The sequence below is a fragment of the Panthera leo genome, chromosome B4 (genome assembly GCF_018350215.1).
Source record: "Panthera leo isolate Ple1 chromosome B4, P.leo_Ple1_pat1.1, whole genome shotgun sequence".
Classification (NCBI taxonomy): Eukaryota; Metazoa; Chordata; class Mammalia; order Carnivora; family Felidae; genus Panthera; species Panthera leo.
The window spans coordinates 39980054-39995533 of record NC_056685.1 but is presented as its reverse complement, the minus strand read 5'-3'; the positions used below and the strand labels follow the sequence as shown (position 1 = coordinate 39995533).

General features: G+C 48.6%; 1 protein-coding gene across 2 annotated transcripts in view; it reads right to left on the bottom strand.

Annotated features, from left to right (window-relative positions):
* The window catches only part of NTF3 (neurotrophin 3), a 66891-nt gene extending 59292 nt beyond the window's left edge, over positions 1-7599 (bottom strand). The window contains exon 1 of one of the 2 annotated variants that reach the window (XR_006204661.1): positions 7511-7599. Coding sequence is in view for 1 of the 2 variants with exons in the window: in XM_042945591.1 (XP_042801525.1) it covers positions 7511-7528 (18 nt within the window). In the remaining variant the exon portion in view is untranslated. The remainder of the gene's footprint in view (positions 1-7510) is intronic. The other variant, XM_042945591.1, reaches the window with a different exon arrangement.
* Positions 7600-15480: the final 7881 nt, after the last annotated feature.

Below are 15480 nucleotides of genomic sequence, written 5' to 3'. Positions count from 1 at the left end.
GCTTAAATCAATACCTCCATTCTGGAAGGGCAGATACCCTTGTCAACAGAAAGGGGAAGTAAAGAGGGAGGGCCGATGGGAGCTAAGACAGATCTAACACATGCTTGCCAGCAGGTGGCTAAAAAGCCTCAACACATGAAAATGTGTTGTCTTGCATATGAAAATGAACCTTCCAGTGGAGCAGGTCACCCTGCGTGCGGGGTGAGAAATCAAACAATCTCTAATCTGGATGACATCACAGAACTCAGAAAACAGAATCTGACTGGCGGGTGATGGACTTGAGATGGCCTCAGGCTTCAGGATGGAAAGCCAGCACATCAGCATCTACTTGTGTAACCATGTAAGCATATCCCTTAACCTCATGCAACCTCAGTCTCTCCATCTGTACATGAGATCGCCCTGGGCATTGAGATACTGCCATGCAATTGTAATAATGCCTAGAACCTAGTAAGTACTCAAATATCAACCACCACCATCATCATCATCAATCATCATCAGTCATCTTTTTCTTTAAAGATTTTTTTTAAGTTTATTTATCCTGAGAGAGACAGAGATAGCATGAGTGGGGGAGGGGCAGGGAAAGAGGAAGAGAAAGAGAATCCCAAGCAGTCTGTGTTGTCATAGCAGAGCCTGAGGCCGTGGGGTTCGAACTCACAAAACCGTGAGATCATGACCTGGGCCAAAAGCAAGGGTCAAACGTTTAATTGACCGAGCCATCCAGGGGTCCCAATCATCAATCATCTTAAAGGTGGGTACTTGTCTTAGTCACAAACACTGACACCAAAAGGCACTCATGTAGAAACTGGATGATTTGCATCAGGCCTACCTGAAACCAAACCCAACCCCTCTTGGCTCTGCACATGCTGTGCAGGGTAAGCCAACTTCATGAGCATTCTTGCCAAAACAGAACACTATGGTAAATTCTTTGCATGCCTTTCCTACTTTGACTAAGCCATTCCCTAAAGATACAAAACAGGAGTTCATTTAGGGTGTGCCAAGATGCACTCCAGGCAAGCCACTGATTGTGTTGGAGGATGGGGCCACTGTAGAAACCTAGGATGGTGGAATTGGAATGGGACTTCGAGATCTTCTAAATTAAGCCATTCATTTACAGATGGGTGAATCAAGGCCTGGAGAAAATGCCCAGGGTCACACAACAGCTGATTAGTGACAGAGCTTAGTCTCAAGCCAGATCCCCCACCTCCAAGTCAGCAGGCTTTCTGCTGCCCTGGGGCTGCTTGACATCACCTTGTTGGCCTGAGATCTTTTGAGATCAGTAAGCTACCATTTACTCCTACAGCTCTGGCCTTAAATGAACAAGACCCTTAAGATTTTCAAGAACCTTGACTGAGCAAATCCATAAAAGATTTGGGTCTTTTCTAAAAATGCTGTTAAAAAGTGAGCAATCACAACAGACCACACCAAATTTCACTTCAAAATCTGCTCTTCTCCAGCTAATCACCACTTGTACTCAGAGGTTTATCCTGTGAGGATGCTGAGAGCCAGAGAGAGCCTCTGGTGGTTCCCAATTAAGGCTGCTTGAGAAGGACTGTGGCATCAATGAGGACATGAAACAGCCAATGCATTCTGATTATCCAGGGGTGCATGCACTCTCTAGCCCCTTGGTATTTTTCAGTAGAATGAAAGGCTGAGTTACAGAAAACTATCAACAACAGCAAAAAATACTTTAAAGATCTCAGGCATCTGTATGTGCTTTCATGTGTTCTAAAGTGAGTTCTCTGTACGGTTTACTTTTGTCCAGCCTTGATTTTAATAGAAATCTGTCCAGCCAAGAGTGAGGTACCATCTATACTGGCCTCATACTTCTTAAAAGTTCACACATCTTCCATCCCTGTATACAAATGATCTGAAAGAGGCAGCTACCAACTTTTCCCATCAGCTGGCCCTTCTGCAAGAAGCAATATGATGATCATGTAATCTGAGCCAGGCAGCCATGTACCTACCACCCATGACATAAGCTCTGCAAACGCCTCCTGCCTACCCAGGCCCCTCCTGAGATCACGTGTCCCCCAGCACACGCACATATATCCTGTGCTCTCCTCTGGCTCTGCACATGTCTGTCCATGCACAAAGTACATCCACAGACCTTATCAGCAGCACCACACGGGGCTTACACTGGTCTCCAGTAGATTTGGTCCCTCTCCAACAGACTCAATTTTAAATAAAAATAAATCTAAAACCCTGGCAACGGTCATTAGTTCAACATCTCCACTGCCAGAAACTGCCTGCCTCATTAAAGAGTAAAACAGCAGCTGGTGAGGTCTTGAGGCAGGGTGGTGGGTCTTAAAGATTTTCTGTGTCGGCCTGACTCCCCTCTCTCACTTCAGCCAACATGGGAATATGCGGATTTACATTCCCTCCAACAGGGCCAGAGCACTGCAACTGCTCAGAAGAAGGTCTGAAGGAGCCTGGAGCAGAAGCCTCCACTCAGTTAGTTGTCTTGAATGGAGGGAAGGGGAGAGGCCTGAACATCTGATCCATCTGGGAGAGGAATTGCAGGGATGGGAAACGTTATGTAATTAAACTCTGCTGGCCTGTCCCGCCTGGGGAATGTGAGACCCATCAGCAGTGACCTCTTCCAATCAACTTAATTGGCCCAATCTCGCCAAGAAAAGCAACAGAATTGGTTTAGTGCCTCATGGAAATAGCTTAGCTCCTGACTATTTATGGCCACTGAACTCGAGGATGGGAGCCTGAGTCTGAGCCAGGAGTTGACAATGTGTGCTGACTTCTGGGAGGACCGGGAGGCTACAGTGGGTTTCCCTGCCTCTCTCTGCCCCCCACCTCTGTCTCAGGGGAAAGACGTTTTAGCAACTTGCTGCATTGGGCTCACCGCACTTTACAAGCCCAAAGCCTCTTACGAGGCAGGGTCTTGCCTCCAAGGACCCGCAGTCTAGAGCAAAACAGACCTTCATTGCAACCCAGGATGGCTGGACTTTGCTCCTCTTTTATTCAAATATGCCAAGGACAATTACTATTTTCTCTGTGTTCAAAGTCACATTTATTTTCAGGTCGTGGTCTACATAGCTCATGTTAAAGAACAGGAAAATGTCTCTGATAATTAATAACATCGATTTTGGGGCCACCTTTCTTCAGAATAGTTCAAGGACCTTTCATGAATACTGATTTCCAACTACTGCAATGTCGGTTAGGTTGCCTCCATTTCTTGGATGAGTAATCTGAGGTAGTTATAGAAAGTTCTCTTTGCAAAGTACATGAGCAGTAGACATGCAGTGGGCATTAAGACTATGTTGCCAACTTGGGAAGGGGTATAGATCTCATTTTTACCATGGTCACAGACATGCTAGTGCCTGTATTCAATGAGACTTCACTTCTGAGTAAAGCTTTGTACTCCTCCCCATACCAAGCTTTGACTGGGGGGAAAGCAGAGTGAACTTTTCTTCTCATTGAGTCATTCCTGGGATTAGAACATTTTCCCCAAAATCACACCGCTCCAAAGGGGCACAACTGAAGTAGAATCAAGGCATTCCCACCATCCTCTGAAATGTCTGCCACCAGGTCTTCTGACCAATGGTCACACCCTATTTATCAACTCTCTCTTACGCAGATGAATTTCACCTAAAAATAAGGTAGAACTTCAAAATGACACAGCTCTGATGTCATGAATTTTAAAATGTCAGGAGTCAAATAAAGTCTCCCCAATTATATGCCCTCACATGATTAGAACCTAATAAATGAGGTTCCCTATCATCTGGTCTGGGCAAGCATGTATGTGCAATCAAAAGCACCCCCCTCCTGCTCTGTTCCAGGGACCTCACTAGCTGTCTCAGAATACGAACGCAGTCAATGTCACATTTCCCTCACTCCTCAAATGCTCCCGGAAGCCTACAGCTCTTCTTTTATCTATACCTTTTGTACTTAAAATACACATCTGAGCATCCAAGACAATTTTCATCTTTCCTCAGGCACACAGAATTCCTGCAAAAAAATATGCCCTACCCCCTCGTAAGGGCCAGAACATATATTCCTTCTATCCTCTGACTCGCCTTCTCTTAGTTACTTAACTTCAGCCTTACTGTGTGTGTGTGTGTGTGTGTGTGTGTGTGTGTGTACATGCACACACACATACATGCACCCTGGGTTAGCTACACACTCACAGCACAGAAAACATCAAAGATTAATAAGACACTCCCAATCCGATATGTCAAGTCTCATTCCTCATTCCTGCTAGTGAGGAAGTACTGCACATTTCCAGAAACTCAGTCCTCAAATGTATCAGGACCTGCTTTCTGCCCTGGATCACAGCACCCACCCCCCCATGCCCAGCCCACACCTACTATGAGGAACAGGAACACCCTTCAGCTGTATCCCCAACACACAAAACCAGACCTCATCCCTATCCTTGTGCCCCCTTTTTACAAAATCACAGATATATTTCAGGTCAGGTTCCCTTTGGCCCCTAAGATCCATAAACATCTCTAGACTGAATTATGGTTCTTGAAGAGGCCTCAACTGGCATCCAGCTCTTTTCAGTCCTCTTGGCAAAACTGCAGCAGTCAGCTGAGTCCGAGAAGGAATGTTTCCAGGGCACGGTGCCATGCCCCAGTACCCAGTAATGGGCTCAGCATCCAGTAGGCATTCCACAAATATTAACTAATAATCAATATTAATTGGTAACAATGAATTCCTCTATTAAATAAGAAACCCATCAAATAACATAATAGAACACGCACCTCTGCCACCAGTAATGCAAAATATATTCCTCCCCTCACTCCAATTTTATGTGGACGTCCTCCCTGATCGTCACCTAGTGCTGACACACAGGGCTTTTCTCCTTAAATGTATACCCCTCATTCTAAGCCTTGTCCAATTCCTTCCTCTCTGAGGAGGTAGGGAGGGGGAGAAGGCAAAACCCAACCCAGCATCCTTCTCTGTAAATGCCTTGTTTCTCCATAAAGAGTGCCTGAGCCCTCACTTTCCTATCCTCTGCACACCCCAGTGCCATCCCAGCCACATTTCCCCATGCACACTCAAAAAGTTCACACTCGGCTCTCTGCAGATAATCTCTCCCCGCCCGCCCCCCCCCCCCCACTCCTTCGGTAATCCTCAGGAGCCCAACCTTCCACACACACGTCCACCTTTCGCTGCTACACACAGCCACCCTCCCACGCCACACCCACTCCATGTGTCTGTGCAGGCATGCACAAGCCATCTGTCTTCGACACACTGTACCTCTCCTCCTGCTCTGACACCCTTCACAGGCACAGATTTCTCATTAGCTACACCTATGTTCCCACATGCTCTCATCTCCTGCCAGTCACACATATGCGCATCCAACAGACTCCTCAGAAACGCACACCTCCACTGCGCACAGAGCAGGGTGGAGCTCCAGCCCTCTGGCCACCCGCAATGCACACCCTGGTGCAGAGACTTTCCAGAAACCTCCTTCCCTGACCACACAGAGCACCCAAGGGTCCCACTCTCCCTCCCTAGCAAAGCAGATCCATTCACACAGAACCCAGCCCTCCAATTCCAGCTACAGTCCCGTCCTTACCAACTGCAAAATCTTATACGCTCCTTGCTGCAGGCCCGCAGACTTGCTATTTTCCTCCAACACTGTTCACAGAGCCTGCTTTCTTCTCCTCTCCCCCTCCCCACTCCCAACACCATACCCAGGTCTAAGGGTCTGAGCCCAAGGCAGAGGCGGTTGGATTTTGTCCCCTAAATTCTACCTCTCAACTTTCTTTGTGCAACATGTCAGGAAGGAATTGGGGGCGGGAGGGAGCCAGGCTGAGTATGCTGGAGAATTTCTGGGTGTAGGGAAAACGGAACCAACTGCAAAGTTCCCTCTGTGTTACAACTTTCTCCCCTCCCGACATTTAGGGCAGAGGGCTTAGGTGTTGTTCTTGCTCTCAGGTCTGTCGGCTGGGAGAGGACATCTCTTTATGAAAAAGCAGGTTGTCTAGCACCTTCTCTAATAGGCTCCAGGAGTGACACCCACCTCCTTTCATGCCAAACCTCCCAGCTCCCGCCCCCTGCTCTTCGCACACATAAACAGCCCCCCCAGCCCCCCTCACCCCCCCGCGCAAGGCGCCCCAGCTCTCCTGCTCTGAGCCCAGCGCTCCGGCTGGGTCCAAGAGGCTGTCTCCACTCGGACTCTGAACCTGCCGCCCGCCGCCAGAGGTCTAAAGGAGGCGGTCCAGTTCAATGTTTCCTCCACCTGGAATGCTCCCAGACGTGGGAGGAGCCCTTACCGGTTAGCAGCCCCCACCCGGTTCGGCGCGAGGGTCTCAGTTCCGTGCATTTAAAGCGCAGCTGAGGAATGCAGCAGCTAAACTCCCCCCAAAGAAGCAGCGCCTCCTCGCCGCGCACCCACTGGCGCCCGAAAGCACCAGAGTCCCCTCCCCCACCCCTCCTTTCCCGAACCTTCAACTTCCAAGCGCCCCAGATTCATTTGGAGTAGGAGTAGCGCTTTGGGGCAATGGGGTAATTTGGCCCACCGGGGGTCCTTTTGACTCCGACCTAGTTCCGCTGGTCCCCGGTCTCCCAGCCTTCCCACACCGCCGCCTCAAATTCCGAGAGCTGGCTCGGAGAAACGGCGAGGAATTCCCCAGGGACTGCCCGGCCAGCTTGCCCGCCGCTCCCCGCGCGGTCCCAGATGCACGGAGAACGCGCGGAGCTCCTACATCTGCGCAGAGACCCGGGGTGGGGTAGCCGCGGGGTGGGCGCTGGCCACAAGGAGTCCGGGGTGCGTGGCCGTTGCCGAGAAAAGCTTTCGGAAGAGGCAAGAGTATTCCAGCACAGGTACGCCGCGCCGGGCGAGGAGTTGCAACTCCCAAACTCGGAAGCCGGCGTCCCAGTCCGGAGCTCCGAGTCCCCTCCCCCAGCCCACGCCCGGGACCAGGGAGGGGGAGGCATGCAAGGAGCCCCGCGATGTTGGGAGCCGGGCGCCGGGCGCGTGCCGGGGAGCCGTGGTGACACGCTCCACTCTTCCCTGCGCGGGATCTGTCTGCCACCCCCTTTTGTTACAGGATGCACGGGGAGCCCTCTCTGCAGGAGCAGACGGGTGTGTTGATTGGGGGTTGGAGGGCGGTTCTGCTGAATCTCTTCGCTGCCCTTCCGTCGTCCCTATTTCCCCTCGCCTCCGCCCCCATTTCCAATCCAGGTCCCTTAAACCTGATCACTTTCCCAGATATTGGGCGGTTTCTCGGGCAGCCCAGGGACGGGAGAAGAGGTGGGGAGGAGTGTCCGTGTGTGCGTGTGTGTGTGTGTGTGTGTGTGTGTGTGTGTGTGTGTGTGTGTTTGAGTGTGTGGTGGGGAGGGGGTGGTTGCGGTTGCGCCTCGGCCTGGGCAGATCCCAGCGCAAACTTCGGGGAAGGCGCAAGCCCGGGAAAGTGAGCCAGAGCCGAACGATGGAGGTGGGGGCGGGGTGCAGAGTTGGGGACCCCCGCGCTGGTCCACTGGAAAATCCCCCTACTCAGCTTCCCACCCCTGAACGTGCCCACCCAACGTACCCGCCTCCCCTTACCGTGGCAGAAGTAACCATGGCATCCGTGTGACTGTTTCCAGGGACGTCGACATGAAGAGAAAGGTGGAAGCAAACTCGGTCATTCAAAGTCTCTCCCACCCCGCCGCCTCCACTACCCAGCAGGGGGAAAAAAAGAGAAGAAGAAAGAAAGAAAGAAACGGGAAGAAAGTAGTTGCGCCGGGCTCTCTCGCGGGGCCGCGCGCGGAGCTGCTCGGTAGGGAGAGGAGCCTTCAACTCTGAGTCCCGCGAACATAATCTGCGCGGTTATAACCAGCCAACCCGGCCAGATGGCTCCGCGCTCAGCGCCTTAACCCCTTCAGCGCCGCGCCACCCGCCCCCGCGCCCGGCCGCCGCGCGCCTTGCCAGCCCAAGCCCCTGTGCCCCTCCGACTTGGGGCTGGCGTGGGGTGGGCAGTGGGGCGACGAGGTCATCTTTCCTAGCCTCTCTAAAAGAAAAACACCTAAAACTTCCAAGTTAATAGTAGGCTTCACTATCCCCTTTAGAGATCCAGGAAAAAACGAAATATTCAACTTTTCACTGTATTTTACATGTTAATGTCTTCAGCCTGTCTTATTTGTTTTTTTTTTTCTTGAGAAACTTCCTTTTGATCTTTTTTTTTTTTCTTTCTTTTTATTTAAGATTTTCCTCTCTAGGCAGAAGGGCCTTTCTTGCCCCTTCCCCCTGGCGGCTTGGGTCTAATGTGCAAACTCCTCCTCCAAACCTTAGACCCTTCCAGCTCTAGATCTCTCCCCACCTCCTATCAAGCCCACCCGTCACTCCTTCCCCCACCCCACAACGCGAACACGCCCAAGGACAATCACTCCCCAGCGAACTCGCTGCTCTCAGGGACCAGTACCCAGGACGCTGTGCGGGAGGTCAAGGACAGCGGAGTCAAGAGGTAGGGGGAGGCGGGGTTCAGGGGGACCTAGGAAGGGGCGGCCGCGTGTGTGTGTGTGTGTGTGTGTGTGTGTGTGTGTGTGTGTGTGTTTGCGAGAACGTGAACGTGGAGGAAGAGGGGGATGGATCGGAGACTCCCATTTCACCCAGCCTCCAACTTCTTCTAAGCACCTTCCTAGAATGGGGCCCTGCAGCTGAGCACCCGCCCAGCACCCACCAGTCTGCACACGGGGACAGCGCGGGGAAGCAGAAAAGGCAAAAGCCACAAACAAACCTCGTAGTAGCGCTTGGAAAGTTGTGACGCTCACTCCCCCACCCATAGATTATTCGAGGAAAGGATGGGAGGGAGGGGGCAAAATCTCTTATTTCGCGATAATTTTAGCTGCCCATTAGACCCCACTTGTTCTGAGATCGTTCTCTCTAAATTTACCGAGTTAAGTCATCTTGCTTTCGTCCTTTTGCCATCAAGAGAAGTGAGAGTGGGGGGGTGGGGGGGAGAGAATGTCGCTTAGGGGTCAAGGAGAAATTCAGAGCCTTGGAGCGGATTTTTGTGCTCCTGACCGCCTCCGGCTCAGCTCCCCGGGCCAGGGCGTGGCGGACTCCGTCCTTGAGCCCCCTACCACTTCCTCCCTGCAGTCTCTGCCACTCTTTGGCCCCATCTCGTGCCAGGACCTTTTGATTCACGCGCGACTGGGGGAGGGGAGCAAGTAAGTATCCCGTCTCGTCTCGTCATGCCCTGCCATTCCAAGGTGGGTAAGAAGCAACCCACTCTGTTTCAGCCGGCGTCAGGTTAAAAAAATCCAAATTCCTAAGACTTGTTTGAGAATTTGGTCAAACACCGAGAAGCACGGGCACTGCGCCTACCAGATCAGGCCGAACCCGACGCAGAGCAAGGCTGCGGGGTCCGAGCGGAGGTAGGAAGGGATGGGGAGCCTGGGGGGCTGCGTACTAGATAGATTGTACCTGCCTCATCATTATCCTGGCTGCTGGAGGCTGCCACATCGAAAACGGCCAGAAGCGCCCACTGAGGCCCAGGGGCCGCACCTCCCGCAGTCCCTGGAAAGAGTGGGGTCCTCCTTCAGTGCCTCCCTCGTGCCAAAATGTTGAGGTCCTCCTCCGGACCAGATTAAGCTGCCGAGTTGTTCCCTCCACTCGGCACACACAGCACCATGAAGGTTTGGATTGGACGTGATCTGCTGGGTTCTGGTTTTCTCCCTGCGCTCTGGCCCGCCTCCCTGCCCTCCCCCACTTCCCGCACTTCACCCCCACCTCCGCTGTCAAACGAAGGGTTCAGGCCCAGTTTCAGCTCCACTGGCCAAGTTCTAGGGGCTCCTTTCTGGAGCTCCAGGTCCTCCAGTAACGCGGGGGTTGCAGGGAAAGAGGTGGCTGGCTCCTGCTGCAGCAAGGAAAGGGTTAAAAACATGTGCGGGCTGATCCGCCTGCAGCTCCTCGGTCACTGGCAGTCTGGAGGGAGGAGGGGGAGGAAGGGGGCAAACTTAAATTTGAAAAATCAGAAGAAAAAAAAAAGAAGAAAAGGCAGCAGTGAGTTTAAGACCCGATTTGTTCTGCAGATGCTGTGCACGGACTGGCCGCCACACTTTGCCAGGACCTAGGCAAGCACAGGAAGAGTTTGTATTGTTTTCCAACTGGGAGTTGGGGGGGGGGGGGGGGTGTCCTGCACTGGTGGGTCTGTCTTTGCTTGCAATCAACACGCCTTGTAATATGAGAGGTGACACCTTAATCTTGCCAAATATGTGTGGTGCCTTTGAGAGGGGGGTGGGTAGAGGGAGGGGCTGAGGGAAGGAGAGAGGGAGAGAGAGAGAACCAGACAGAAACAGAGGGTAAAAGATGCATTTTCCTCACTTTTTTTTTTCCAAATGGAGAGCTACTGGTCCTTTCCTTTGTGGAAGACCTTTTTCAGAAAATCTCCCTCTAGCCGGCAAGCTGCCTTTTCCTTCACTGTTTTCCTTTCTGTTTCAGAGTAAAAGATTCTTCTCTCCTCTCTAAAGAAGACTAGGGATTGATGCCTAGGTCTCTCTCTTGGCTTCCAAGAGTAGCAAGGTGATCAAAAAGGAAGGTGACTGGAAAAAGGAGTAGAAGGTGTATATTTTTAAAAAGAGTTAAAGATAATTGTATGTAATGTAGATTCATTTTGGAACTGCAGAACATTGGGACTTCTAAGCAAATCCGTTTCTCTAAATAGAGGAAAATCTTAGTGGTATAGACAGCTAAAGCAAAGAACAGAACTAGGAAGTAAGCTGCTGAGTTCATGCCCCATAGACAGTGCTGGGTGTGGAAGTCCATCTAGGACTAGGTCTTTTCTGATTAGCCAGGTAATCGCTTCTCTTCAAGTTGACTCCTTGGTCATGGCCTTGGCCATCCATCTGTTGACTGTATTTTTAGGTTGCTGAACTTTCTTTTTCTCCTTGAAAGTTGTTTGTGAGGGCAGGAACTAGATCCAGTGATTGAAAGCCCCCTTACAAAATCTCTCCTAAAGCAGATTTCTGGAGCATGCTTTCTGCCCACCCTTATCTTTTGCAATAGCACCACTCTGTGGTTGAAACACTGAACAGAAACCAAATGGAAATGTTGGAATGAATTATGCCCTTACCTTGTGAGAAATAGTATTGATCTACTGGATGTTTCAGTTAAATGGATTGTGTGTTGCAGGGGCTGCTCAGCATATGACAAGGGAGGGGGTCTTGTGCAGTAGGGGCATGCAGTTAATTCGTTATGACACAGTGACCCAGGAAATGAGAGAACTGGGACGAATGGCCTCCAAGGACCCTTCCCTCTGTGACCGCATGTGGCAAGGCAAGCTTGGTTCTTTTCCCCAGCACCATACAGCTAGCCTTGAATATTTGTCCTCTCCCATTGTGTGTGGGTTTTTTTCCTGCCTTAGATTGCTAAACTGTACTCCACACCTTAGCCTATCCTAAAGTATCTGCAAGTTGCCTCTTCTGCTGCTGGAGGGCACTGTGGAGAGGTTTGCAGAATGCTTGCACCTACTTTCTCTTGCTCCACCCTGTCCGTCCATCCCCACCCCCACTCACTCAGACAGCTGCTTGAGCTCCTGGAGCCCGAAAGTCTATGTTTCTGAAACAATTAAAGTGCCTGCAAAAGGTGTTTGCATAGGGATTGCTAATTTAAGGGCCCAGTAAGGCTGTGTGTTACCTTGACTCCTGGCACTCAAAAGGTTCCTGGCTGCCCACCCATTACTACACACTTGTAACTATAGCATTATTAGCCAACAATCATGTGAGCCCGTGGTGCCAATTAGCGACTCTGCCCAAATGTCCTGAAGAGTGGTGGGAGCCATTGTTCTTTTTTTTTTTTCAAAGTGGGTACAGATGTCTGTAGAAACTGAGTGACTTTATGTTTATTCAGCGAACGCAGGTCTTCCCTAAAATGTCCATCATCTTGAGGAAGTGCAGCTTTGATGCTATCAACCTTGAGCTCTAAACAGAGTAGGGAGACAGATCTAATTCTATCAGCCTCTGTGTCCCCCCACCCCCTACATTTAATAGTTAAGGATGCTAAGGCTCTGGGTTCTCCATAAATTTCCCCAGGGAAACAAACAAACAAAAAACCAAACATAGTAACAGATCAGGAAGTAGAACTCATTAAAAGAGTGGGTCTTGGAATTGTACAAACCTAGATTCCATGCTCCCTTCTTCACTGGTAGTTGTGTGTCTTTGACAGGTTCCTGAACTTCTCAGAAACTGTCTGTAATTGGCAGAAACAATGCCAACCTCATAGGAGTATTATGGGGACCACATGAACTAATTGATTTAAAATGCTGGGCACAGTCCAGCACAGTGAAGGCACCAACTCCCAATCTGATAGCCCTTCTACCGGAAACACCGCCAACCACATGGGTGGGGGATCTTAGCCTTTAGAAAAAGCTCCGGAATGTCCTCTTTGTTACTTGTAAGCTGTCTTGAAACATTTCATTAATGTAGCTTTATGGTTATATATTTTTCCCTTGGACAAAGACAGAAAGAACATAACAGAATGAAGTAGTGGACATATTTGGAATTTAGTTTCCTAATGCGGGCCTCAGAGAGCATGAAAGACGTAGTTGAAGGATTTCAGAATCTCATCTTGTTTGTTCTTTGTCTCTAAGGCAGAACTGCTTCATCATGTAAAAGGAAATTCCACCATGTCCTTCAACTTGTAACAGATTGCCTAGTATATTATTGGTTTGTTGTTATTGCTAATTATGTTCTAGGGCTTAGATTGAACAATATGATGAATTGCATTGAATAACAATGGATCAACTCATTTTGTGAAATAGCATACATATTCATAATTATGTTTCAAGAAATTACCCATAATGATAGAGGGAAGGTATGTATTCCTACCACACAGGTGGATCTAGAAATCATAATAAAGTCTCCTATTTCACCAGTCATGACATGAATTCCTAACCACCCTATAAATTAACTTTATGCTGCACCAAACTCCACTCATATAAAAAATGACATTAAGGTTTCCTAGGTAACTAATGCACTTCCAAAGGGAATAGGCCTCAGGAGACAAAGAGGGCAGGGAAAAGGGTGGGGGGTGGGGAAGTGAAGAAAAAGAAAAAAAAGAACATTAGATTAGACTCATGTGACATAAACAAAATATTTCATGGGGAAGGACTCATAAAGTTTTATTGCCTAGGTTTGACATAGATATGGCACAGCTATTAATTCCATCTTTGGATAATAAAATACTCAGTAGGCTAGCCGTCTCTTTAGGGATGCCAGCATTTCATATTGGAAGTTCAGATTAACAAATGGTGAGAGAAATCAGTCTTTTTCATTTATCTGCTAAGCTGTGTCCACTCACCAGCCAGCTGTTTCTTGAGCCCTCTATGGTTGTATTTAGACATAACCAAATTTTTGATATGAATGTGAAAAATAGGACTGATTTGGATGTTTTGAAATATGCAGATGCTTTTGATCTTATAGACTGGGAGCAGGTTGAAGCTCCAGGTCAGGTTTCCCACCACTCCTACTCCCACCTGCTGGTCTTTTTACTGTGGCTTCCTTCTTCTGGGGAAGGGCCTGGGGGCAGAAGAACATTTGAATGTCTAGGAGGAAATGGAAGATGGTAGGTGGAGCATAGATTTTAATTTATGCTGGAAGAATTTTGAGCAATTCTGAAAGATGGTGAAACCCAGATGATGTCTATGAGCTGGAGCCTGGAAGAATTAGAACATGAACTAGATTTGTTGCTGCTTTGTGAGCTGGGGGACTTCACTAACCTTTCCAGTGTCTTGGTTTTACCATGTGTAAAAGGAACTTAACCTCATTTTCTTGTATAATTGGGAATATAGATAAGAAAACAAAGAAATACATTAATTTGAATAAAGTTGGGGGTTTTGTATTACCTGCTTTCCACCTACAGTAGCCGCAGAGTGATGTCTGTGGGTGGAGACTCCCAACTGGTTACAAGCCACATCCAGGTAATATCTCTGTATAAAGTATGGTTGAGTTTCCCTGGTGGTCCATATAGTGGAAGTGTTCCTGCCCATAACCACTGGGACCGTCAGTGTTGAGTGCAGCCTGCCTTTTGCCTATTCCATGACCTGCTGGAAAATGGACACAAGATGCTGGAAAGTTGAATGTTTGCGTCACACAATACCATTGAGTATTGAAGTCATTTTGGTATTTTCTCTAGTTGGGTACTTGGGGTAGGACTGAGGATTAGAAAAATCTCTGCCCACACCTTCCACTTACTACCCTTAGTAGGAACTAAGAGGTGGGGGGGGGGGGGGAGGAAAAGTCTGGGAAGCAAATGTATAAAAATCCAAAGGTGAAGATTTCCCAAGTATTTAAGGCTAATGGGGACCCAGGTCTCCTTACCCTTAAATAGGCGTAGGCCAGTCTAGCTATGTGTATAACAACATATAATAACACATCCTATGAGTACTCTCTTCATACCCATCTCTCCTCAGAATTCAAGGCTGGGGGAACCTGGAAAAGGTCACTTCATCCATCCTCCTGACCTTGAGACCAGTCCTCACTCTCCACTGGCAAGTTAGGTACTGTTCTGATTTTACAGGGTAGAGTGAGGGGCAGAGAAGGTTCATTCTATTACCCATGTATCCTTGAAAACATTCTCTTCACTTCAGTGGTCTAGGAAAACTGAGGAAGGGGAATTAATCATAGAGTTTTTTACTTTAAAGACCTTATGCCCAGAATTCCCACAAAACACCAAAAAGAGGTGTTAACAGTTCTTGGGGGCCAAGAAAAGCTGAGTTCAAATTAAAATAAGCTTACATACTTCTACTTTCCCCAACACACACAGACAGACAGATATACCCATGTAGCCAACCCATCTGATGATTTTCTATATTTACCAGTCAGTTCACTGGCAGTTCTGCTCCTGTTCTCACCCTCAGAGCAGGCTGTCCTCAGGCCCCCTTCAGAATGCAAATAATGCTCAAACAACAATGAGTACCCAAGCTGGGGCCTCATAGAAATATAAATGCCCAGTGCAGGAAGGAATGTTAGCAGGTAGGAACTTCTTTACAAATCATCATCATCATAATCATCATAACAATAGGTAACATTTATTGAGTGTTTACTGAATACCAGGTACTGTTAATAATATTAGCATAATATGCCAGGCGCTGTTTCAAGCACTGTGTGTATGTATAGATGTATGCACACGTGTGTTTGTGTATGCTGGTCTTAATTTAGTACTAGACCAGAGCCGGTGTTCGTGTCTCAGCTCCTATGTGATTGATCTTAGCCAAGTTAGTGTCCCCTCCTAGATCTCAATTTTTTAAATCTGTAAAGTGGAAATAATAATATTATGTGCTCTGTAGGGTTTTTCTAAGGATTAAATGATTTATAGGTAGGTACTGTTACAATTCCACTTTACAGATTTAAAAAATTGAGCCATAAAGAGTTTATATAACTTGCCCAAGTATACATAGGTAGTAAATGAGGGCCAAAACGAGGTTTGAATCCAACTGCTTGTTACCTTTACACCATCCAACCTTGAGACAGTGGTGTTTTAACAGATGAAGAAACCAAAGCCAAGAAGGGGACAAGCAACTTGCTTAAGAACACTGG